Raw genomic sequence first — 27,143 nt, forward strand, 5'->3', positions numbered from 1 at the left:
ACTGATGGAGATAAGGAATTTGAAATCCAAAGGATCATAGACTTTAAGCATTATTTCTTCCAGGGTTCGTTATATTTACTCACTTGAAAGGTTAAGGACCTTAACTTAAAGGGCTGCTCTTGTGTGTCTGATTCAAACATTATGTACAGTATATGCTACCAGTATTCTATGACAATTTCTCAAACATCTAAAGAAACCAGATGAACAAATTTGGAGCCTCTACATTCTAGGAGAGGAGTTCTGTTATGAATATGAACATGTATGCATCAGACTTTTTTTCTTTTGATTTTATGACACTATAGCACTGAAACAGTTATAAATATTTTTTCTTCATGGCTATGATATAATCATCACACCAATCTATAGGTTGTCTTTTTGTCACTGTCATAAATTTTTGACTGTTATGGCACAGGCACAGTCACACTGTGTTTTGCAGTAATGCCCACTGCTAGTCACTGGATTGTACTCTTTTAATTTTACCCAGGCTTTAACAGATGATGAAGCCCATTTCTCTGGATCCAAGATCTGGCTTATACCAATAACTAGCAAAATACCCGCGCTTCGCTGTGGAGAAGTAGTGTGTTAAAGAAGCAATGAAAAAGAAAAGGAAACATTTTGAAAATAACGCATACACATACATATATATTATATATACATACATATATACACATACATCCGCATATATATACATATCTACATATACACACACACACACACACACATATATGTATATATATATATGTAGACAAAATCTTAATTTATTTATCCATTCCTAAATAATTAAATGGGCAGGCTATTTCGTATCAGTGCAATATGCTGTTTGTTAAAACGGATGACTCCCGCTCTCATGTGCAAGTCTGGATATTATGATCGTATCTGTTCAAGTTCTATTTAAATTTTAAATAGAAGGAATTTTTATTTAGTCGACAGAATATTATTCCGGAATAAATCAACTCAAACCTTAAATAACTTATAATATTTTGCTCTCCATAAAAATATATCCTGTCTAAATTATACAAGTTAGAAATAAAGTAAACGTTAAAAGAACAAACATTCAAATTTCTTTACTCTTATGTGATTTTATGTAAAAAATAAACTTAAATTTTTAATATCCCCAAACGATTTTGCTCTTCATAAAAATATATCCTGTCAAAATTATACAAATTCAAATATGAACATGGTGCATAACAAAACCTGGAAATATAAATAAAATTTGTTCTTTTCAGCAATAACAAATCAAATCATTCAGTTGTCTTTGCTCTTATGTCATTTTATCAGAGCTGGACGCTTGGCATCTTTTTTTGGCAACAAGTTTGTTTATGTTTGGTGTGAGGTTCTGTGTTGTGGAGATTCTCAGGATGGACTGCAGGTGCTCATCAGTGAGGCGACTCCTGTGTGCTGTTTTGTTAGTCTTCATGACTGAGAAGAGCTTCTCACACAGATATGTGGTACCAAACATGCACAAGGTTCGAGCCGCATGTAGACGGAGCTGGAGCATTTGTGCGGAATGGAGTGAAAAACTGTGCGGGCCGTGCAGTATCGTACTTTGCCTTCAGTGTGCCATTACACTGCAGCTCAATCACCTCCATCTGAATCTGCACAGGTGCAGTTTCCACATCGACGGCAAATGGGTTGCGAAACAACTCAAAATTCTTTTTTTGTTCTTCAAAGTCACCAAAGCGCCGTGCAAACTCGGTGCGCAGTGCGCTCAGTTTATCAGCAAAGTGCGTATTTGGGAACATCGTAATGCCAACTTGGTTCGACATTACTTGGCAACAGGGAAAGTGGGGCAAGCTGCACTGGTGCATTTGTGTCTCCCATAAAAGTAGCTTCACTTGAAATCACTTTGTGATTTTGCACGGTAAAAACGTCTGCTGAAGTGTCAGATTCTTCTTTAACTCTTCTGCTTTCTGTTTCTTGTGCATTGCATTCAGGTCTTTCAGGTTATCTTGATGTTTTGTCTCATAGTGCCGTCTTAGATTAAATTCTGCAATTACAGCCACATTAGCTCCACAAATGAGACACACTCAGCCTCCCATCGGTTTTTAAAGGCTCTATGTTCAGAATCACCTTTTCTCTTCGGCATTGTGTGGGCTAGCTTCGCAATAACTTGCAGCATCATAAGCTAGACTTGATTAACGCGTAAGTGTTCGCAAGGCAGCTGAAGCGCTGCATTATGGGATCTGTAGTTTATTGTGTTACCAGCGCTTCATATCCCGGGCCATTAATAACAATAATATATAAAATGATCTTGCGGGCCGGATATAATTACACACCAGGCGGATGTGGCCTCGGGCCTTGAGTTTGACACATATGGACTAAATAGAACTTGAAAAGATATATTTTTTCAAATGTGATCGCGCAATTTTGATCAAGTTGACGCGCACTACAGTTCATCGATCCCACGAGCTATTGTGGTTTTGCCTGCGTGCCTCAATAAGTTACCCTCCCCTCGCTCTTACTTTTTTACCGTTCATCCAATGAATACACCGAGTATGGCTTTACCAAAACAATCATTGATCGCAAATAAAGTATCCATTATTCATAAAGCTTCAATTGGTGATCTGTCTTTCTGCGTTAACCGCATATTTTTTCATACGTCTCAAACCAAGGGGATGCGAGGCTAAAATGAATCGGAAGCGCGCGTACATATTCAGTGCATCCCCTCTCGGGAATCGAACCTCGGACGCCAGCGCTAGAGGCAAAGCCTCTACTATTGCGCCACGGCGTGTGGTTTGTCTATTTGAGCGTAGCAGTGTAATTCGGTTTTTGTTCAGCACTCTTTGGAACTGTTGCTTTTTGTCTGCGCACTGCGTCAGTTCATGTGAGCCGCTGAATATGGTTTTATATGTCACTCGCTCACTTCTAATTGTTTCGCTGCCTTCTTAATTATATAATGTATGTTTTTTTCAGCGGTTTTTGGAGCTCTTCCTGGTTTTCTACGTACTGCGTGATTACGTGGGAGGCGTGATGATGTCACACGAAACTCCGCTCCCAATAGCTTTCGAGCTCAACTCCATTACAGTATATGCAGAAAAATAGCTTCCAGTTATGACCATTACGCGTAGAATTTCGAAATGAAACCTGCCCAACTTTTGTAAGGAAGCTGTAAGGAATGAGCCTGCCAAATTTCAGCCTTCTACCTATAGGGGAAGTTGGAGAATTAGTGATGAGTCAGTGAGTCAGTCAGTGAGGGCTTTGCCTTTTATTAGTATAGATTACAAATGAATGACACTAAAATCTAAGCTTTGACTTTTGACTTAGAGTTCTGACTAAAGCTTTGTTTTTGTATTTTTCTTTAAGATTATTTTTCTTTTTCACTTTGGCCCATACTATTACTATGATTCCTGGCAAGCCCTACTTTGTTTATCTATCCGACATAATCAACCATTTAACCTTTTTTCCCACTATGGTTATAACAGTTTCCATATTTGTGTGATTGGAGCATTACCTGGTTCGTTAACTACGGTTACAAAGTTCATCAACAGAGAGGTCGGAACTTGTACCTTTGGTCTTGATAGCCCCTCTTTTTGATAGCCCCTGTGAGCAAACCCAATTTAAGACTCCCATAGGCCCCCAGTGACTTAGCTCCCTAACAGACTGATGATCATATATTGCACAGGCACCCATTTGCTTAATCCTGCAAGGTATTTCCCACTCTTTGTAGATTCACCCCTGGTTCTGTGTAACAACCAGGCTACAGCACTTGGTGTCAAAAGAATAGGAATAGCCTGTCCTCTAACCTAAAAATAATACAGGACAAGTTATACTGTCCTTTGCTATGTTAGAAAAGGGCGTGCATTTAACATTCAGTCAAGTAAAAAAATGGGCTTAAATGGTAGTTACCTTTGTTTTCTTACAATCAAATATACTTAGAATATTACAATCAAAAATGTACATAGCACTGTGTAACACTGATATCGATAATAATGTGAACAGTTTAGAAGTAGAAAAAAGGCCACTCAAGGTCCTACTGCAGCAAGAATACAGAGTTTCCCAGCAGTTACTTAATGACATATTTATAGAAGCCAAGACAGGAAGGCGTTCTTTGAAAAGAATCTTTTAAACAAAACCTTGTACCAAAAATAAAATGTAATACTGTGCCCAAAATGCTAAATTCTGTCAATAAATGGTAAACCAAGTACAAAGATTTACAATATAAGGGCAATATTTTGAACTGTTAAAATGTGAAAAACAGGGCAGGGGGCTTTGCTATTATTTTTGTACTTCTGCCTTTCTATTAAATGCTAAAGTTAAACCTATTGTCTAGAAGCATGCACAGTGTGTTATACTTATTTAAAGTGAATTTTGAGAATTAAGTTGGGAACAAAATGTGAAAAAGCTGAAGATATAAACAATATAATAACTGCTTACTCATGATATCATTATGCATAGAAATGTAAAGAATAAAATAAAAACATAGCTCTCGGGTAAGCATTCAAAGCAGTATGACAAAAGTTTACTTTCTTATGTTTACAAAATAAATTTGAACTTTTCACATTAAAATTACCAAATTCCATTTTTTATCTTTTAGCCTTGGATTCTTAACAATATCCGGGGAGCATAACAAGAAAACAACAATTTACATGGTAATGGGTATAACCATTTAGGTTCAAAGGCAAACAATATTGGCAGTTTTTAATAACACAAGTGCAGTAAAAAGATGTAGGAACAGCAGTCATGGCTTTCTCAGTCACTTCAGGGACACAAGAAGTAACAGTATTAGGAGTTCTACTAGAAAATAAGCCTGGTCTCAAGATGATTAAGTATTCCAGTTTACTTGCTTTACTGTGCATTTGGGGAAGTCATTCACCAGGTAATATTCTAAATAAAGTCACACTTACCCACTGGAGTCAAAATAGAAATCCAACATTTATTCTACCAGTGACCAGATACTGAAACAACCATCCAATGCTCACCCACCAAACAAGTTCCTTTAAATGAATATATAATTCAAAAATATAGAAAGAAGGCTCTGAAGTAATTATTGGATTATAACTGTAAAAATTAACTGGTTTGATCTTCACAACAATGACGTATAGCCAAATATTACCCCAAAGCTAATTTGGTGGTTAACAAAGGTCACTTCATTGCAAACTAAGCCACAACACTAGGTAGTGGTATACCATAATTATGATTTCTATTTAATATATGGGGCCGGATATGTGTTTGTCTAGTTTGCAAATCCACACGGTTGAATGTAATTTAGTCACATTTTTCACACATTCTCCATTTGTACATTGAGGAACATATTCTATTTTTTAAATTGTTTCACCCTGAGGACCTTTATTTAGTGACCTTATCTTGTTTGCTTGGCAGCCCCGGGTTGGGCGAGTGAATTTGTGAAAGAGAGATGCCGAAAGAGAAAGAAACTGTACTTTAATCAGCTCAAGACTGTCAAACACCAGCAATCAAATCTGTTTGAGTGGAAGAGCATTAATAACCATTTCAATGGACAAGAGGTACGCCAACAGAAATTAAATTATCAATTACATTAAATGTATCTTTTATACATGTTATTTGTTAAAATACATTTCAACCTGTAAACTATATAGAAATACAATTTGAATAGTATCTAACACACCTTCAGAATTTTTATTAATACCATGACATGGATTTTTAGTCATACTGCCGACTCCTAGGCCTAAAGGTATGCAAAATTTCTCCACATGGTGGATTTAGTCAGTGTATTTTTGGTTTGGAGGCAAACTTATTCCCCCTGTGGAATTTATTCAATGACTGCACCTGCACTTTATTACACCTCGGGCAGCTCTGGGTACCCCACTATTATAGGATCAAATTCTCTTGATTAATGGTCGAGAGAAAAATTTTACACTAAGAGAAAAAAAGTATGTTCTGAATATCAGATAAACAAAAGGCATTAAGATGAAACTTATAAGAATTAAGTGTACTTTTCTCTAGGGCATGGACTATTTACACAGACAAATATGCAACAGGTGAGGTATGAAAGGGAAATACACATTTCAAGTTCCACCTTATATTGTTTGATTTTTTCATTAAATGGTCCAAAAGAACAGATTATTTAGCGGTTTTTCTCTTTCCATCTCTTTGCACTGCTTTCAAACATGTTGAAATATGTTTCACTAGCTCCCCCAGCTTCAACTGACGATATACAATTCACATTGCCTTGCAGAGATAGAATAAACATATATCTGTGCCAAAGACAATTAATCATATAAAAGACCAGATAGAAAAACAAATGTTTGCACTCTATATTGCATCATATGTCTAGCTTTATTCACAGTCCAAATTCTTAAAAGAAAGAAATATGCATATTAAGCTTAATTTTTTATTATTTTTCTATAATTTTATTTGCACAAAATACAAATGTAACAAATAAAGTTAATAGTGGAGATAGTTTTCATTTCAAACAATCTCTTTAAACTGAGATTTCTTATTTACAGAAGTTCATTTTTACTATAAGCACCTGTGCAAACATTTATAATTTAAAACATCATAAGAAAAGTGTTGAAACCAGTTTTTCATTGGGCATGTTATTCAGCTCATATTTAGGATAAATCTCACATATTGTCCTAACTATACATATAAAACAGAATTAATCACTTAATCTTTAGCATACAACACCAAAGTCACGTACAAGCTTTGCAATCAGGAGTTTCAATGGAAGTTCTGTTAGGAGGGTTATAAAATGTATTGTTTCCAAAATTTCCAAAATGGTGCAACTGAAACACACCTTTTTTAAATGATATGCATACAGGAAGACTTACACTTTAAATTTTTTTAACCCATGGCCTCCCACACACTCAATAAAGTTATTTTTAAGCATTTCTGTATACCCTGAACATCATACTGTATTTTTAACAGTAAACATAAATTGCTACAATTAGCAATGTAATTATCTTTCAAAAACTTATCTGACTATAACATGGTTGCTGTCATTCAGTGTTTTACTTGTTTTACATTTGGCTTCTTGTGCAAAAGCCGTTTCACTGAAGACCATAAACCCGCTCTGCCACATTCCCATGTACAACTGAGCACAGATATGGCAAACGTACAGTATAGATGGGTGAACAAAGAAATGTACTAAACAGGGAGGTAAACAGAACCAATAGCATGTTCTCATTTGAAAGTTATCCTAATTCAGCATGTCATTTTGTTTAATAGATATTAGTCAATATATGCAGAAAACCTGAATTCAACCTTTGTAACTACAGGCAGTCCTCAGGTTATGGACAAGTTCCATTCATGTCAACTTTTGTAACCCGATTTTGTATGTAACTCAGAACTTGCACTGTCTCATTAGCTGAACAATGCATGTTCTGCAAAAAGCATGTTTTGCTCCTGAGTTACCTCATTAACTCAGGTGATGCCATTGTGCTACTTATACTTTGTGATACATTTTACCTCTAATGAAAAGTTAATAGTTTATAGACAGATATCAAATGCTATTACAAATAAGACAACAAATGGACCTTCTTCCACTAAAAGTGTGTGTCTCTTTTTTTAACTTCACTTTTCTTTAATATTTTATGGTATGTGTTAAAAATGGTCAAGGACAATTTCCCAAAGGCCTTCATTCGACATACAAAAACAGATTTCCTGTGCATTGTGGTGAAAATCATTTTTAGCACTCCTTTAGTAGCAAAACAAAGCTCTCTGACAAGAAGTATTGAACAGTTACCAGTAAAGCTGGGTTTTTTCTAATGATAAGGAACCCTTTTGTATATGACAACTAAAAGACTGACACTTAGCCAAGGTAACCCTGTTTAATTACGTGTGTGGTAATGCAATTACATTTTAATATAGAACAGTTTATTGTTAACCCTTTTTTAAAGGCCAGTTAGACTATAAGTATAAAGCACATGAAGCACAAATACTAGCTTGTATCTATTCTAGGTGCAGTATTCCTGTTCATAACTTGTGTGAAATTACAGAATTAATAAAATTATCCCTTTAAAGCAAACACTTAAGTCTAAGGAATTTAGTCTAAAGACTTTGTCTTAGACGTAGTCTAAAGACTTTAGTTTAATGCACTCTGAGTGACCTAGGTGTTTAAGTTGCATTTTGTACTGGCGCTTAATTGACATCAATACAACATTACATTTGCGTTCATTTGCCTGTTAAATACCAACCTGCAGCCCAGATTGTAGTTGCGTGCGTTTTCCTGTGGGGGGCAGTAATCAGGCAGTCCAGACTGTTTTTAACCTGTGGGGTTTGAGGTTAATTGTTCATTGGATTCATGAAACATGGATCAGTTTGCTTTATTAAACCTGCACCTTGACCTCCTTGTGTTAAAAATCCACACAAAACGGCGACGTAGACAGTGAAAACATCACAAAGATTTTGTGAAATATATAAAAAAAAAAATGTTACAATTTCCACATAAGTTCTTCAAATACTGTTGGATGTCAGTTTCAAGTTTTGATTGCCTGCTGCAGATGGTACAATACCACATTACATTCCGGTCAACCAATATGCGCATCAGTGTTAAAAGAGAGGCTACTTGTCACTTTATGGTTGACAATATACAAACAGTACTTGCGTATGCACTCACCCACTTGCATTAATACTTCATAATAGCTAAAGTTATGTCACTAGCACAAACCTACAAACTGTTTTGAGTTCTCCATTATTATCATTATTATTTTGATGATTATGTGTGTATTGATAATGTATGTGTGTATACACACACACACATATTTCTAGTACCTACTGGGAAAGACCACTGTTTAGTAACTGTGCATAAATATCTCATGTTGTATTGTCATGCCAGAGCCAACAGAACAGCTATGGACTGACACTGCTGAAGGATTCTGCCAGAGATCCATTCTTTTGGATATCCGGTCCTCCAGAACATTAGATGAATGACATGTAAATGCAATAAAGCCATTTTCTTCACACTCATTGGAATTTTGGCAGAAATTGATGCCAAGAAAAAGCTGCATGCTACGCTTTTTTGATGCCATCCGAACACACATCCAACTGAACGCAAGCGATGAAAGCCCATGTGGACTGTCTGATTCACTGCAATGAGCAGACAAATGCTTTTAATTAGAACCGCACTCACTTGATGCTACAGACGGCATAAAAACACTCAGTTCAGATGTCTGTGTGGACAGGGACTAAAGAAAGCTGTCAGTAATCAACACATGTAGCAAAGAAATGAAATGACATGTAGAATATTACTGTGTATAACCATAACATTAAACAAGGTTTATCAGTTGCTTGGTAACTCTGAGAGATTTTCCTGCAACTACAGCAGAAGTTCTGTCTACTCCTGCATAACTGTGCTGGGGTGCCATCCCCGTTGTTTCTTTTAATTTTTTTGCTTGCTTTCTAATTCGTTGTTGATTGTATCATCCTATTTGAACTTGGGCGTAATGTTACTAACAAATACTACAAGGAAGTAATTAATTATTTTCTATTAGATTTCCTTCCCTTTGTTGATTGTTTACTAATTGCTTTCCTTTGTTTACTGTTGCCTAATACTGTCTTATTTAAACCTCACAAAAACTCAGATTATTGGGCATTGACTATGATTGAGCATTTCCACTTGTGAACCAGGAAATTCTGCTGGGCTTTTCATTTAAAGCTGAGTTCTCATTGCCTTTATGCCTATCTTGCAACAGGTTAGTTTTTTAGCTCCTCTGTAAGATGTTTCACTAAGGAATATTTCCCTTATGGTAAGGTTAACAAATATTGCAAGTTTAGTAAAATCTCCTAATAATCTGCATGAAGCTACTGATCCTTTTCAGTGTTTTTTTCTGTATCACTACTCATGTGATATTTTGTTCCAAGACTGATTAATCACTATAATATCTAAATCCTTTAGTTTGTCGGTTTTAGTGTAAGGTTTTTCCAAATTGAGTGCTTACATGTGTTGTTAATCATATACTTTTTACAATAAGCACTGTACCCTTATTAATCCGAGTCATGTTTCTGGGGCAATTGTCGTCTTTACTTTTCCACCACCAGCAGATTATAACATCCTGTTCCACTAGAACTAGTATAACAAAATCATCATTTAGTCAAAGTTGCCTAAGCTAAACATCCTCTTAATGTCTTGGAGGACTGCAGTGGCTAATGGATTTTGCTTTAACCAAAATTTTTATCAAAACCATTTATTTACTACTAAAGCAATATGTTTTTTGGGCTTAGTTTTATATATCTTGTTTGTTATGATTCAGAACGCTTAATTTCCCATTTTACTTTTAAACAGCTGTATTAGGATTTTAACTGCCTGTTTTCTTAATCAACCATCAGTTACTAATGAGGTGCAAATGACAAAAGAGTTGCCAGCTCTCCAGCTAATTTGTTTCCATTTAAACCTATGTGCATTCAGCAAGTAGTATCTGTGTTATTGCACTGTTTTGAAATAAATAAGAAAGAAGGACCAAAAGGTACAAATGTGTTCCGAACCACAAAACATATGGATAATGTTCTCAGAAAATTAAAAATCTAGAATATGATAAATATTTGCCTTGGAAAAAAATGAAAGCACTAACAAGCCACATAATTAAATACCATAGCAAGTTTCATTATCTGCTCGGTCTGGCTTCTAATTACGACACTGGTTAGAATGAAAACCTGCACCCAATGCAGACTTTAAGGACCAGAGCTAAATAGCCCTATCTATCTTCAATTCTTACTGACTGTCTTGATAAACATTTGCATTTGAAGGCAAATATTACTTGACATGTTTGTCATAGGAAGTGAGCCCAATGAGGTGATAGATACTCTTAGCAACAACAACATTTATTTATATAGCAATGTAGCTCAAAGTGCTTTACATGATGAAGAATGAAAAAAAAGACAATAAATAATTAAAATTAGGGAACACTAATTAACATAGAATAAAAGTAAGGTCCGATGGCCAGGGACAACAAGTACTTCTTGATCTGCACTTGTCACTTTCACTGACCTAAAACTCAGGAACCTGTATAAATTATTTACTGTATTATATATTATAGACATGTTGTCTGGGCCCTCAAGACTGATCAATATTTCTTCTTGAATAGAAGTAGGTGGGAGGGGAGGACAATTGGGCAGATTTTGCTTGGCAAAGTTTCTAATTTGGAAATAGTGGTGATGGGAAGTTTCATTTGGAATGTAATTGTGCAAAGGATGCAAAGACATTATCTATGTTCAAATCTCTAAGTGATTTAACCCTGTATGTTTTCAAACATTAAAAACTGTGTAAGTTTGAGAGGGTGGAAAAAGGGTGTAGAGGTGCCACAGATAAAAGCTTCTCTATCTTGAAGTACTTCCTACATTGGTTCCATAGTCCTAATGAATGAAGCATGACTGGATAAACATTTTAAAGTCCTTTTCTTTCAAAAATCCCAGAGTAGAGTGGGAAAAGGATCTCTTACTCAACATTTCAGAAAAGGAGTGGAAGGCAGCCGTGCACAGAATTCACTCGCACTTCATATGGGCAAAGCATACAATTCTTCAACTTAAAATCTTTTATCAAGCACATCTGCCTTGTTTAAAAATATCCAAAATACTTCAAGGTCAAGATCCAACCTGCGAATGTTGTAATCGAGCTCTAGCCTCATTGGGCCATATGTTTTGGGCATGCACTAAATTAACATCATTCTGGACCACAATCTTTAAATACATTTCAGACAGCCTTGGTTTTACAATCTCTCCTAATCCATTGACAGCTGCGTTTGGTGGACTCCCAAATGGGCCTAAAGTGGAGAAGGACAAACAAACTGTAATTGCCTTTACTTCACTATTAGCATGTAGACTTATCTTGCTCAACTGGAAGAATCCTAGCCCACCCTTTTAAGTCAGTGGGTAACTGATGTTATATACTATTTGAAATTGGAAAAAATCTGATGCTCACTTAGAGGATTTGTTTAAAACTTTTTTTAAAACATGGCAGGATCTAATTAATAACATTTTAGAATAAGTATTTATATTGGGGAAAAGGATTCTTCCCCCTTTGTTCTACTCTTAAAGTTTTACTCTGACTGTTGGCCTTCCTCTCTTTATCATGGGTGGGGGTTGAACTGAACTTACGTTTTGTCAAGTTTCACTTGCTTGTATGTAATGTTACTTGCTTTTAATAAATTCAATAAAATGGAAAAAAGAGATATGTTACTTTTAAGTGCATCCCTTGTATAATTCACTAAATATATCCTGTAATCAAAAGTGTATCTGAGAACCTGAACAAAGTCATTTTAAAGAATACAAACCCCCCCTAGAATTTCAAAGAAGGGAAAGGGAGAGAGAAAGAGAAAGATTCTTTCTGACATACTTGTCAAGATCTCCTTCAAATTACCTGTTAAAATAATACAGGTATAATTCCACCACATTCTCAAAATAAAACAAAATTGCATGACAAAAATGTACAATATAAAGTTGGGAACTTTGAGGTGATAAAATTCTCATCTTCTGACAAACTGTTTGATGTAGGTAGTTTAAGACATCCCATAATACATAATGTTACTTTTGTGCTAATATCAGGAACAAAATAAAAACACTAAATGATAAAGTTCTCTAACAAGAGATAAAAATATAATCTGGTCATTATCCTAAATCTGAATCGTGCTAATAGATTGATAACTGTGATGTAACTGCTCTATACAAAATCAAAAAGGCTCAAAACATACACTGACAAACAAAAAAGGTTAAAGCAGTAAAACAAAAGGGGGATACTAGGAGAATCACACACTACTCAAACTCTCCATACTTGTGTCCATATTTATCCTGCAATTACAAAGATCACCATTGCTCAGTAATATTATCATCATCTGTCCAGTAAAATTGCTCTTTATTTTACGCAACATATTTCACAGAGGAAAAAATCATTAGGCGCTATGAAAAGCACATAAGAATACATTTTAAAGCCATGAAATACAACAAGTGCAATGATTCTGAGAATTAGTGCTATCACATACGCTAGTCTTTTGGAAATAAAGATGATCAAGCTGTCAGTTGCATACTGTACTACTAAAAGACACAAAGTGTATATCTGCCTTTGAAAGTCTGTCTCCTGATAAACTTTGATACTTCCTTGCAAGGACAGGCTCCAGCTTGACCCTGCTCAGGATTAAGTAGGCTTAGAAAATGGTATGGTATGGCACTTATGTAAATGTTTTATATAAAAAAAAAGTAAACAAATGAAACCCAGTCTTATCTGATTCACAAAAAGTATTCATAAAGCCTTTTTGTGAATTTGCATCTTTCCTATAACTGAGTCTGAAACACCAAAGCCAGTTCTTCCATCTTCACTGTCTAGATATCTATAAGATATCTGAATCTTTTAGGGACTGGAATAGATTCAGGAAAGTAACCAACAGAAGACATGATTTGTTCCAGTTAATTATTATTCCTAAATAAGTCCTCATAAGCCTTGTATAAACAAATGATATAGACAGAATAGAAGACATGCAGCAGCCAAGGTCTTCAAATAAGGCTTGAACCAGCTCAGCATCAAATCTATGATTGCCCAAATCTTCTCACTACTACTACTACTGTAATCTTAAACACATCAGCCCTATCCTTAAATAATCCACACCCCAACAGTGCTGCAGATGCCCTGCTGTTTATATAAACCAAACCCGGTTACTGCAGTAATCAGAAACTTGAGAATTTGTGGCCCACAATCTATTCAAGGCATCAAACACATAAATCACCAACCCTGTGGGAAAATTATTCCCCTAAAAAATAGGCTAAACTCTCCTGGAATAAATTGGAGAAGTGAAATATAAAATGTACTTGGTGATAAAATTACAGCTAGATAACTCCTGGCACCCCTACCATGGGAAAGTGAAAAACAACAAGTAAAGGACCATGGCTAAAGAATGAAGGAGAGCAAGACAGTAAAGAGCATTTTGAGAGGACAACAGCAGAAAACATGCAGGTTGAAGACTGTCATGATGGACTTCTTTCAGTCTCTTCCATTTAGTCGTATGTGAAGTGTGCTAATGATGGGTCCACTTGTTCTGTGCTACACAGTAAAATTAGTAAAATCAGGAAAAATAAACCTAAGAATCATCAAATAAAATCTCTTAAATGTGGTTACATTCTTCCACAATTGGTCAGAGGTCTATGTGCCTTAAAAATTAATAATGGAGACAAGGCCCATTTGATTTGACACACCTAGCACACACCATACATCACTTCTAGGGAAAAGTCTGTCAATTTTGGGAGCCATTATGGACACAAGAAAGGCAAAGAAGGAACTCTAATTATCACCCTCCAGGCTATCTTTAGGTGGATTTTCAGGTTTTCCTAACAAACAATTCCCTACTAATTGACAAGCTTTGCCTTAAGGGTGCCAAGTTCACAATGTAGAATGTTTACCTCCAAATCTCGTTATGTAACACTGGACTGTAGAGAGCAGATCAGCCTAGTTGTTATTCCTGTTCTTCTTTGATGCCATCTACTTCAGATCTAAGATTAGCAAGTTAGCTTATATAGTCAGACTCAAGAAACTACTGTGGACCAACAAATGGTTCTTCATAGAATGCTAGTAGAAGATGTTTCCATCGGTAACATCAATGACACAACACTAAGTGTTCTGTGGCAAATTAAGGCAGACAAATGGGTTCTGCATGCTGTAGAAGACACAAGTTCTGCTGCAAGGTAAACAGAATGAACTGAAAATTTTATTACCAATAGGGATGGGGATTGTTTAAAATAAAGTTAACTATGAAGTGGTGTGATAGAACCCAAGATTTAAGCAACTGTCATCTGTTAAAGTAACTGTTTTGTTAAGTGATGCTGTATTTGGTAATTTCAGAAAATCACAGCTCTCTGAGCAATTTACAATTGTAGTCATAGGGCTGGCAGGACAAGCAAAAAAGTTCAAACTTAATAAATGTGTCCAAATAGAAGTGGCAAAGCTCTCATTTTCACAAAAAAATGTCTTCCATGAAGTGTCAGATGTTGGCTTGCAAAAAAACACCCCTTTTTCGAGAACCCATTAACTTATCCTTTAACTAATATCCTTCTTAAATGGCACATATTGAAAGCCGAACACAAACCAACACAAAAGCAGAAGACAAATATTGTTAAAAACAAATGATCCCAGGAATTACAGCGCAAGCTAAGTAATCTAAAAAACAGAAAAAAAGATAATTGCCATAAAGTTTGATGTATGTGATAACAGAATAAAGGACTAACACATGCACAATTCACTGTCGCATGTCAGCAAAGACTCAAATTATTTCCTCACCAAAGCAAGAAATGAAAATGTTGCAATGTATTCTGTTTCTTGAGACATAAGAAAAAGTGTCTGAAATTAATGCATTATTTTCTTCTGGCAAGCAGTAGAACTGAAAACTGTCAAAGCTGAAATTATACAGAGAGACCAAATTCCAAAATAGTATAAAGGATTTAACATATGAAAGACATGCAAAATGCATAAATACGGTAGTCTTAAAATATGTTTTGTTTTTCTGACAACTGTCAAATACTCTGTAACGCTAACTTTACCATGGTAAAAGGTGGAGGAATAATAAAAAAAAAAGAAGTAAGGCAATGAGTTACAACATTACAGAAGTCAACTGACCACCTAGAAATATGTAATAAAATACATGGGCATAAATGGATTACACACTTAACAAAGTCTTGAAATTTAAAATATTCTTAAGCAAACAACAATGAATAAAACAGAAATTCAAAGATAACAAACTTAACTGTTAAAGTCAGTCTTTTAAAAAAGTTTTTTTAACTTTGTATAAAACCAAACACTGGAAGGACAGAGCTAATGTAGAGTTCTAATTATTTATTTAATAACATGTCTTACAAACAAGTAAGAGTGTTATGTGATGTGCAGTGACACAACGCCTCACAGCCAGTTTGATATCTGATGAGCTTCCTTTAATATACTGTAGAATATATTTGCTGTACAGTTCAAAGACATGCTCTCAAGTAAAATGCTGACTAAAAATTCACCTGCTATAAATGATCGTGGGTTTATGCATAGTATTCTGCACCGGGCTGGCTTACTGCTTACAGTTTGTTTATGTTTTGGATCTGCTCCTTCAAGGACAGGCTCCCAAGTCCTGAAAATTGTGGATGCAGAAAACAAATAAATGAACCTTAGAGATACAGACAAAAATAGATTGTAACATAATATTCTGTAAAGCAGACGCGTGTTCCCAACATTTGTGCCCCATCTTTGTTGAACAACTGCCATTCTCTTATTTTTTGTCTTGCTATACAAAGTATCAAAAGCTTAAGAATGCTCCTGCCAACAGCCTTAACCCAAACAACATGTTATGATCACATTACCTCATCTGGCTCCTATACAAAAGCTTCCTCATATTGAATTATCTTAGTCTGCAACATCTACAGCTGTTTTGTTCTAATGCCCAAATAAGTGTTTATTCTGCATACATCAATCATCTCATGATCATCTTTTTACTGTTGCAAAAGCCAATTGCATGACTCTCTGAAGATTGTTATTCAGCTTTAAGGTTCCTATTCCCTAGAATTCTTTGCCTAGGAATGATTTTAAGGTACTATCTGTCTTGGTAATTAAATCCATATAAATGAATCACCTGTTTCGATCTAGTTTCTTAAGTACTGTTCTTTTTTTTTTTTCATTTCAAAAATCTCACCGATTTAGAACACGCACAAGGTTTGGAATCCAGAAACACTAAGCTGCAGTAGATAAGCACAGAAAATTAATGAAGATAACATAAGGCGTGTTCTAACATGTCAGCATTTAAAACATACTGTCTATTAAGCTAATACCTTATTATTGATAACTTTTCTAACAGTTACTTCAGATCAGGACTGACATGTTACAGTAGCGGTTAGTGCTGGTGCTGCTTTGTGGATCAAGCACTTTAAGCTAGAATTTCAAGCCAAGGTGTTTTATTGGTGGAATCCACATGTTGTCGGGGTGGAATTTTTTGTGTTACATTTTCTCCCACATCCCAGAAGGCATACAGGTTAGGTTACCTAGAATATCCATACTGGCTCTGTGCGAGTATAAATGTGGTTATGTGCGATAAATCACACAAATTTGATGGATTTCAGTTTAGGGCTCTTTCCTGCCTTGTGTCCAGTGCTGTTGGGACATGCTTTGGCCCCCAGCAAACATGGACTGAATTAAGCAGATGGAGAATGTTTCATCAGTTTTATTCTTCATATACTTGTGCATCTTAAGCAGAAAAAAAATCACAACAATGTACAATGCTTTCTGCAAGTAGCCTATATTTGTCAGAGAAATTACATTTAAAGCCAGCCTGCACGGAAAAAAGTAGTTTCTCAAGTGACAGTTCAGCAATGACTATTTATATGCTTAGCAAGAACTATAGACCACAACAGCTTAATGGGCAGTAAGGTAGACAAAATGCATTTATGATTAACAGTCAGTTGATATTTATGGAATAAAACAAACACAGAACAAAGATATGAAGTATATGAAAATACAAAACTCTGTAAAAACTGGACGGAGTGACCCTTTAAACATAATCATCAGCACGACTTAATGAAAGGGTTGGGTATGCACAACTAAAATTAGCTACTTAAGTATAATAAAAGAATGAATGTATTATATAAAAGTAAATAAGTGCACCTGCTCAGGTAAGTACAGCTCTTTTGTGTAATAAAAAGACGAATAAAAGCAGCGCTGAAGCATGCATCAATGTCTGTCCTGCCTGGCACCAGGCAGTAGGCATGTCAACATCAGAGGACTCGAATGACACAACCTGACGCTCACCTGTTCTGGGTCGCACGCCTTGAACACATGACATGCCATCTCCGACTCGGGATTGTCCGGTTGGGTCCGGATGAGATAAGCGAAGTAGGTGAGGTCATGGCTGTTGCGGATGAATTTGAAAATGTTGTGCGCCTTGTGCTCAAAGATGAATACGGACGAGCTGCTGTTGTTGGTGGCGGGGACGCAGCGGACGAGAGGTGGCGTGAGAGACAGCAGTACTTCTCTCTGCTGGGTTGCGCCTGCTTCACTCTTCTCACTCCTTCGGCGGATCTCTGCCATGAGCCAGGGCAGCATGGGCATGGTGACCCTGCTGTCAAGGGATGACCAGCCCATGTACCAGATACGAAACCTCTTCTCCACCTTGATAGAAATCCCAGCTTTCTCGGTCGATTGCAGGTTTTCCTGCTCCATTGTCGCCCAAAACGTGCAGCAGCGGCAGGAGTGTGCTGATCAAATTCTGCAGAGGCGTATGGGGTACTGGGGTCGTGTCAGTTTATTTAATGGATGTAACAAGTTTGACAAGTCACTGCTCGCTCCCGACGCAACGAGGACTCAGTTATCCAGGCTCTTAAAAAGTACAACCGCGCGATGTGACAGCGAGCGTCTGTCTGCAGCACGGCGACATGTGCTCCTGGCGCAGCTAAAAAGTGTGCACAGTTCTCGTCCTTAAAAGTTTGTGCTAGCATGCAGCTCCCTCCCACTTCGTTTACTCCTAAAAGCAAAGCGACCTTAAAAACGTGGCCGCCGCCTCTGGCCAAGCATATATTTAAATGCCACTTGGGGGGTGAACTGCGACAAGTGGCCGAGGCTTACCCCATACCCGCTGTTAAACGACCCTCGTGCTACTCTGCACGCCTCGTCGACGATTTGCAAATGCTTTTGTTTTATGCACAGCGCTGAGGAGTAGGGCGGCCGGTCTGGCCAGTTGTTGAAGGAGGAGGCGGAGGAATGGGACGTGACTCGGCGAGGAGGCGCTGCTGCGTCCACACGCCAGGAGGAGAAACTGCATGAACACACGCAGAGCGCGCTCTCTCGCGCGCGCACGATGACTCCCTTAGGAGTCCCCGGCCCATCTTGACTTTAAGCCACCAGGTAGCTGAATCCTTCTGTGTTGCATTTGAGTGAGCGCGCTGCGCGAGGGTGGCATAGAGGGGTGTGTCTTATCTCACCACGCCCCCATTATCTTGTTAACACGCCTACTTGTAGGTGGAGAGATACAGTACTGTAAATTTAGCGTAGGGCGGAGATTTCGAAAAGAAATGTTATGATACTCAGAAATTGTTTCCCGCAACAAGAACTGAATGTTTACAGTTGTTTATCTGTCGCATCTAATAAAAACTAGAAAACTATCACAAAAGTACATGGGAGATCTTTTCTGTAAAAGGGACGCACACTGAAGATAGAATTTCACATGAATGCGAGATTACCGTTTCTCTGAAATTATTAGCTTTGTCTTTTAATCTGTGCTGTTCCTGAAAATGTACTAACTACACACCATTACTATTCTACTTAAACGAATACTGTTAAGAGCACGAGTCTGTGTGTTTTTTGTGCTGCTTGAGCACTAAACTTTAGTCTCGCCGTGCACAAAAAGAAGGGGAGTGAGCCTGTAACATTTCGTTTTATAAACGAACGCTTTAAAACTTGGTCACACCCCTGTTTACTTTCGGCAAGGGCTTGTTCAGAGTTGCACTTTATTGCGCTGAACAGTTTCACGCCATTGTACCACAAAGCCAAGAAATGTTCTGAATCAGGAGCGGCCAGACTATACGTGTATAGGGAGATTTAAAATGTGTTGCTGCTTCCAGCCCCAACATAACCACATTGATTAAATACACACCATCACACTTCATTTTTTGCATTTAAAAATAAACAGACTGTAAAAATACCATACTGTAACGGTAAGGTGTGCTGCCAATCATTTAACTAGTAAGAGAAGGTCATTGATTGGTAAAATGAAAGCAGTAAACAATTAAAGATCAATCATAGTTTAAACCAATTCACTCTATTTCAAATGCTTTTTACAATTCAGAACAACCAGCTTCAAAATACTTGCCTGTGTAATATTTTTTTACATTTTTAAAACAATTAAGTGCTAAAACTAAAGTTACAGTTTAATTACCATAAATTAAGCTTTTAGATACAAACGTGGTATTATGAATGGAGGCGTTTTTTGCGTTGTTTGAAATCTTTATAAAGTTTTAAACACTAAAAAAAATTTAATTTTTAAATTAATTAATTCACATATGTCAACAGGTTAAATTATATATTGTTTTACATATTGCTGTTCTTTTCATTTATGTGAATGACATTTAAAATGTACAATGGGTTCAGAAAGTAACCTGTTCACTCTTTTCACATCGTGTTGCAGCCTTGTGCTAAAATCATTTATATTATTTTTCCCCAACATCAAGCAACACCCAGAACACCAAATTGACAAAGCAAAAATAGGATTTTAGTTTTTTTTTTTTTAATGTGTTAAAATCACATTGACACAAGTATTCAGACCCTTTGCTGTGCATGACACTTGAAATCTGGTTCAGGTGTATTATCCTGTTATGTCAGTGCTGACCAAGAGGTTTCTGCATCTTCTGTGGAATCCACTTATGATAAATTCAATTGATTGGGCATGATTAGGAAAGGCACACACCTGTCTATAGAAAGTCCCACAGTTGAGCATGTGTATCAGAGTAAAAACCAAGCAATGAGGTTAAAAGCACTCCCTGCAGAGTTTAGAGACAAGATTTTGTTGAAGCACAGTTCTGGGAATGGCTGCAAAAATTCCCTCAGCATTAAAGGAGCACAGTGACCTACAGTATATAATTTCTAAATGCAACAAGCCTCCACAAATCTTCTTAGAGCTGTATACCCAGCAACACTGAACAATCATGGGAGAAGGACCATGGTATGACAGGTAACCAGCAAATTGGTGGTCATTTTGGCTAAGCCCCTTAGAACCCATGTGGAGATGGGAGAACGTTTCAGTGGAACAACCATCACTGCAACACTCTACTGATCTGGGCTTTATGTCAGAATGGCCACACAGAAGCCTCTCCACAGTAAAAGAAAACCAAAAGCTTAAAGCAAAGACAACACAGGAGTAGCTTAGGGATAACTCAGGGAATGTCCTTGAATTGCCCAGCCAGAGCCCAGACTTGAACACAATCGAACATCTCTGGAAAGACTTGAAAATAGCTGTCCAGCAACAGCCTCCATCCAACTTGACAGAGCATGAGAGGATCAGCAGAGAAGAACAACAAAAAAATCCCCAAATCAAGATGTGCAAAGCTTGTCATATGACACCCAAGAAGATTCCAGGCTAGAATTGTTTCCAAAGGAGCTTCAACTAAGTGCAGAGTAAAGGGTCTGAATACTTGTGTCAATGTAATGTTTCAGATTTTTTTTTTCAATAAATTTTGAAAAATGTCTAAAATCCTGCTTTTGCATTGTTATTCTGGGTTATTGAATTTTGCTCATTGTGGAGAAAAAATTAATTTAAATGATTTTAGTACAAGGCGGCAACATAACAAAATGTCTTCAACATGAAGGGTCTAAATGCTTTCTCAATCCACTGTATACTGAGATGTAATAGTCATGTTGTTTCAAGGAGGATTACTTTAGTGATGTAGGGTGTGCAACAGATTTGCCAATTTATCAAAAACAAATTACAATAAATCATCTTCCATACATATTTGCTAACTTTATCTTTCTTTTCAACTGTACAAAGGTGTGGCTATTCCTGGTAAGCCTCTAAAACATTTGACCCAAAAAGCAAATTCCTTTATGCAAATCATCATACTTTATGTAAATATATTGAACTCTATACCAAGATATATAGTCAAAATTTGGAAACAGTTCAGAAAAATAGCCTACTACATGGCAATTCACCCAAACGTATTTTCTTGAAAGTAGACAGTACTTAAAAATAGCTAACCTCAGGGGGACAGCCCATTCGCCCATTCTTTTTAGGTTAAGACAAATTAATAGAATTGTGTATTGCACAAATAGTCATATCATTTTATTACATAAATGGTGGTTGTTTGGAGATACAAATTAATTTAATGGTAGGTGGTTAATGGCCCATGACTTATTATACCTCTGTTTAAAGGAGTTGAAATCTGCTATGACTGTGATGTACATTAAATGTGTTAACTCATACAAATGTTCTCAGGTCAAATTTGACTAGACTGTTTGATATCTGTTCAGGATAAAACTTGACGTTCCTACATTTGCCTCAAATAGCAAACTGTATAAGTGTATACCATGCTGTGTCTTTTGGTTCAATTTTGAGCCACCATAGACTTCAATGGATTTTACATTGCATCTAGGGTAATGTGCTTGTTCAACACCTATAAGGCATTCTGAATGTCATCTTTTCAGCTCAGAAATATAAAGAAGTTTAGTAAAGTTACAAAAAGCAAAAACATTTCCAAACATCACATTTTTGTACAGCTGCTACATATTTTGAATACTGCCATGTCCTTCAGGTCAATTTTGACCTACCAAACAATGGATTTTACTCTGCATTTAGGGTAATGTGCATGCTCACAATTCATAAATAACACCTAATTATCACTTGTTCTACAGTATAACCTAAAATCATTGGTACTACAGGTTAATATGGTGAATCAATACAGAACAGGTATGAGTTGGAAAATCAGGGCATCTATAAAAGTTTGTCAGAATCTGGTCAAAAATGGCCTGTAAGATACAGCAATGTGTAAGCATTCAAGTATTGTAAGGACTTATATAATGTCCGATTTCAGTAATGTTATAGATGGTTATGTAAATTCTGCAAATGCAATCATCCATCCATCCATTATCCAACCTATTATATCCTAACTACAGGGTCACAGGGGTGTGCTGGAGCCAATCCCAGCCAACACAGGGTGCAAGGCAGGAAACAAACCCTGGGCAGGGCGCCAGCCCACTGCAGCAAATGCAATCATTTTAACTTAAATGAATTTAAGGTAGAGTATTGTTGCTGTACTGTATAAATAAAACAACTGCTGTATGTGAGTTGATGTTTTTAATGTATAGGAAAAAACTGTATTCCTCCATATACAGTATTAATTATGGTGTTGTAATACAATGTAGTTGTGATTCTATGGCAGTTGTAACAAGAACGACTATAAGACATTGAGAAGGTTTGGGGCAGCCACCCATATAATTTTTCCTGGCTGCAAAACTGATTCAACAGCACAGATATGTTCCCACGACTGAGTCCAAAACAGAACTGCTTTAGTATAAACAAGATGGTGGCTTTAAAGGCCAGTAAGGGAAGTGATGTCATCAGGGCCGGAACTGGAAGTGACGTCGTTGGCTACCCCAGAGCAGGGCGGGATTTCCCTAGAATGGTCTTTAAGAGATCGAAAGAGAGAATTAGTGCACTTTGCCATCCCCGATCCGGTGTGGAATTACATGTACTCAAGCCCTTTAGTTGTCTCCTAAACACGCGTGTGTGACAGTATAAAACTTGTTTAAAGAATATTATTGCCCATTTTAACAATTGATTTATTTTGTCAGCTAAAACATTGACTAATTTTAAATATATATATTAATTTGTCTGTTTAAAAAACATTTTAAACCAGTAATTGTATTCCAGCTTTTTACTGTGAAAATTAATAGCCACTTTAATGTATTTTTACGGATGTATTTAATATTTGCCATCCATTTCCTAAAGGCATTTATTCCATTATAGAGGTGCAAGCAGAAGTACAAAACTCAAACTTTATATTTAACTGACAGAACTTCCTACGTTTGACCATTTTGCTAAAATGCCAGATTATTTACTGGCACACATAATGCAAGCTAAAAAGAAAAAAGTAAATGAATATATTGTAGTTTGCACTCATTCTACTGTGATGAGATGCCCTGTTGTCATTTAATGTCAAACATGGTAGCACAGCACAATAAAACTTTGACAAATCTGCTTTATGCGGTTTAGTTTCAATCAGTGTCCTGTCCAAAGTTTATCCCATGCACCCCAGATTCACGGCAGGATTTGGCCTTTCACAGGGTGCTAGTCAATTGCTGGGTCCATTTATGCACACCAGCACATTCACACAAATGCCATGTATATAATACACACATAACTTTGGGAATGTGAGAAAAAAACTGAAACAAAAGAAAAAAATACAGACATAGAGAGAAATTTCAACTCCACATAGATAGCAAGCAGGATTTAAGCCTAGAAGGCATGAGGCAGTAGCACTCTCCACTGTAGAAACATTTAAAGCCTTATTTGTCTTGTGTAAGTTTAAGCTTTGCTGATCTTCACTCTACTTTTTTACAACTCTTTAAGAAATTCATTCTCCTGCCTACAAAGAAAATCAGCATAGAGCAGCAAAACATGTGTTTGAGTCATTCTCATGTTTATGCCTGACCAACTCTTTACTCTTCACATGACGTTCTTAATCAATACATGTGAGTAGGAACAATCATTTACTGTATATTAGTCAGGGCATTTGCCTTGAGAAACCAAGCTGATTAAAGTTGTTCAGTCTATAAATGCATATACTGTACATTTTAGTTACAACCAAAGAATGAACTATTTCTTCAGGTAATGGCATTATTACATATTTTACTGACAATAAGACTTTTTTTTATAGATCTACAGAGAACGTTTTGCACACTATAAATTTACTAACACTTGGTAGCCCTAGTCACAGGGAGGAGTAGCCTAATTCAACAGTACCAAGTAGGAAAATGGAGCCATTCTTAGATAGCATTCTAGTTACTGTATTGCAGGACACTCATATCAGGCCAAATTATGGTCATTAATTAAACTAAAGCAAACATCTTAGACATAAACCAAAGTACCTAAAAACAGGAAGATATGGAGGGAATGCAGAAACTCCACACAGAACGTGAGCTGGCCAACATTCAAACCCAAGTCTCAGGTACTGCTCCACTGGTGTGCAAGTCCATTTCATACTAGAACATACTTCAGTTGGTGTGGCTCTGATAGCTTTGTTAGCATGTGTTTCCTATGAAGCTCTGATGAGTACACACAGAAACAAACAATAGGTATCATGTTATTCACTCCTTTATGTAGGCATATTTACTTAAATGTTTAACTTTGGAAACATAGTTTAACTGAGCACACATTCTTAACAACAGAATTCATTATGATAATAATTGTTTTACATTTTTTAAAAAACATTATGTTATATCAGTTGTACGAATCCTAACGTGGTTGTTTGGTCCATCGAATTCTCACTGGAATATTAGTCTATTCTTGAATACATTCAGTTTATGGTTTTATATTCTGGCTTCATGCCTGGAAATCTGTAGGCTACTGCCAGTTTTTTCAGTTATTTGCTGTGATTTATTTTGTACTTTATTTTTCCATCCATCTACTCAACCCCCTTAATCTGATTTTAGAGTTTCAAGAACTGTAAGCTCCCTCAACAGGACTTGGTGGATAGCAAAAGCTGGCAGTCCATAGCGGAGCATATTCATTCACTGTCAAACAAATTGGTAAGTCATTATGACAATGGCAGCAACAGATCTCCAGGAACAACATGACCAATTATGTACACTTTCAAAATGTCACAAATGAAAAAAGGTGAGATAAAGACTTCAAATGTAACACTATGAAAATATGAATGTTTTGTGGGGAAAAAAGCCATTTCCAAACAAACCATGTGTGAATGTCGTCTAAATGTCCAGTGGCCTGGCTAAATATACTTCTTGATTCCATTTCAATTGCAGCTCATTTCAGTAGTAATATATTGTATCTTAGTGCCATTCAGTCTATGGGTTTGAAGGAGTAATTTGATTTGTGTAAGCTAATGGTTTTCTGGTAAAAACTAACTTGTGTTGTAGCTGTACAGGGTGTCCATTTCAGACCCTCCAATCATCATGCTTTAATCAAGTGTTGTAGAAATGCTCTGCAAAATTGAATTCCTCTAAGGGTTTCAGCCTGGTGTCCCATTACAAGTGTGTTCCCGTTTTGTACCATTTCCTGTTGACATCCCAGCAGCTCAGTTTCATACAGAAATATGAGACTAATTATGTAAGCATGATAACCACAGATTGTACTGGGAAAATCATTAATTAATTCCATAGTAAAAATATTATTGTTACAAGTGCATAGAGGTTTCACTATCTTTAATATTGAGTAAATATTTTCCATAAATTACCTAAATTAGCACATGAAATATTAATCTGATATGTAAAGCTCAAAATATGTATGTGCGTGTCTATATGTATGTCTGGTATACCAATCCACACCGCTGGAATCGCTGGGGTAACTTTTTTTTTTCATTTAACTACAGTTTGAACAAAAGTGCTAGTTGCTAGTTCAGAGCAAATGAAATACCAGAACAGGCTGAAGCAGACTAGCAGACAAATGAACCAAAGCCTAAAATTACTTATCCGTGCAATTTTGAGAACTGGTTCTAATAATCAATATAATTAAGAAAGTCCTTCATTAACAAAAAGCTAACATATTTTTACAAACACAAAATAAAACCCACTAGGACTGTGTTTACTACAAAAGATTATGTTGCTCAAATCATTCACACTTCCTTGTTAGCTGACCCACACACCAAAAAAATCACTCAGGAGTAGCTCTGGAAGAAATAATCACTTTCTGCAGGAAGATACAACTGGGCAAAACCCTGTTAAATTCCAACCAATGATAATAATATTAAAAAAAACAATGGAAAATGATGTGCTAGTATGGTCTCTTTGTGAAGGATAATTCCTTTTTACTATTGCTTAACAGCACATTCTAGTTTCCATTTGCAGGTTATCATGGTCAGCTCTGAAATGAGATGCCACCTTCCAAGAGCGTCTTCCTTTTATACCAGACAGAAAGAAAGAAGTGTGGCTTCATTGCCCTCAAGGGGTGGTTTCTTGAGGCTGTGAGGGAAAAAGGAGACAAGACTGTAAGTGACAGCTATCCCTCTTATCCCGGGGTGGTACAACTTACTTTAAGAGAGCCTGGAAGGTGACCCTCTGGTGTGCAAGGTAAGTAAGGTGTAAGGTACTGCAATATGAAGCAATTTATGCCCGCCTTAAAATACATTTCTGACATTATAGAGCATGGAATTAGAGCAGCATTTCTGAACCTTTTAAGTATTTGCGACCCGAGTTTTTATAGCAGTTTTAATCGCGCCCCCCCCTAACATTTTTTTGAAATGTAGATGCATATTTTATTATACCTACTTAACTTTAATCAACATTTATCTAACTCTATATTTATTGTTCTAGTATAAGAATGTAGTTTAAGTTAATTTGTTTTGGTTTCAACAGATTTTTTTTCATATTTTTGATTCTTGTTTTCTTTTTTTCACATCTTTGCGACCCCTAGGGGGGCCTACCCCACAGGTTGAGAACCACTGCATTAGAGAGCATCCAGGTGATTATTTAAAATATCTATACATATGTTTATATTGCAGGTTGCATATTGGGGCATTATTTTCCTCCGGGAACTCCAGTTTCCTCCCACAGTCCAAAGACA

The 27,143-nt window shown here is 36.5% G+C and overlaps 1 protein-coding gene across 2 annotated transcripts in view; it reads right to left on the minus strand.

The window, feature by feature from the left end:
- The window catches only part of tbc1d4 (TBC1 domain family, member 4), a 211,357-nt gene extending 192,632 nt beyond the window's left edge, over positions 1 to 18,725 (minus strand). For both annotated transcript variants that reach the window (XM_039745342.1, XM_039745341.1), the window contains exon 1: positions 17,672 to 18,725. In XM_039745342.1, the coding sequence (XP_039601276.1) occupies positions 17,672 to 18,082 (411 nt within the window). In that variant the 5' untranslated portion in view covers positions 18,083 to 18,725. The remainder of the gene's footprint in view (positions 1 to 17,671) is intronic.
- Positions 18,726 to 27,143: the final 8,418 nt, after the last annotated feature.

The sequence above is a fragment of the Polypterus senegalus genome, chromosome 2 (genome assembly GCF_016835505.1).
Source record: "Polypterus senegalus isolate Bchr_013 chromosome 2, ASM1683550v1, whole genome shotgun sequence".
NCBI classification, from domain to species: domain Eukaryota; kingdom Metazoa; phylum Chordata; class Cladistia; order Polypteriformes; family Polypteridae; genus Polypterus; species Polypterus senegalus.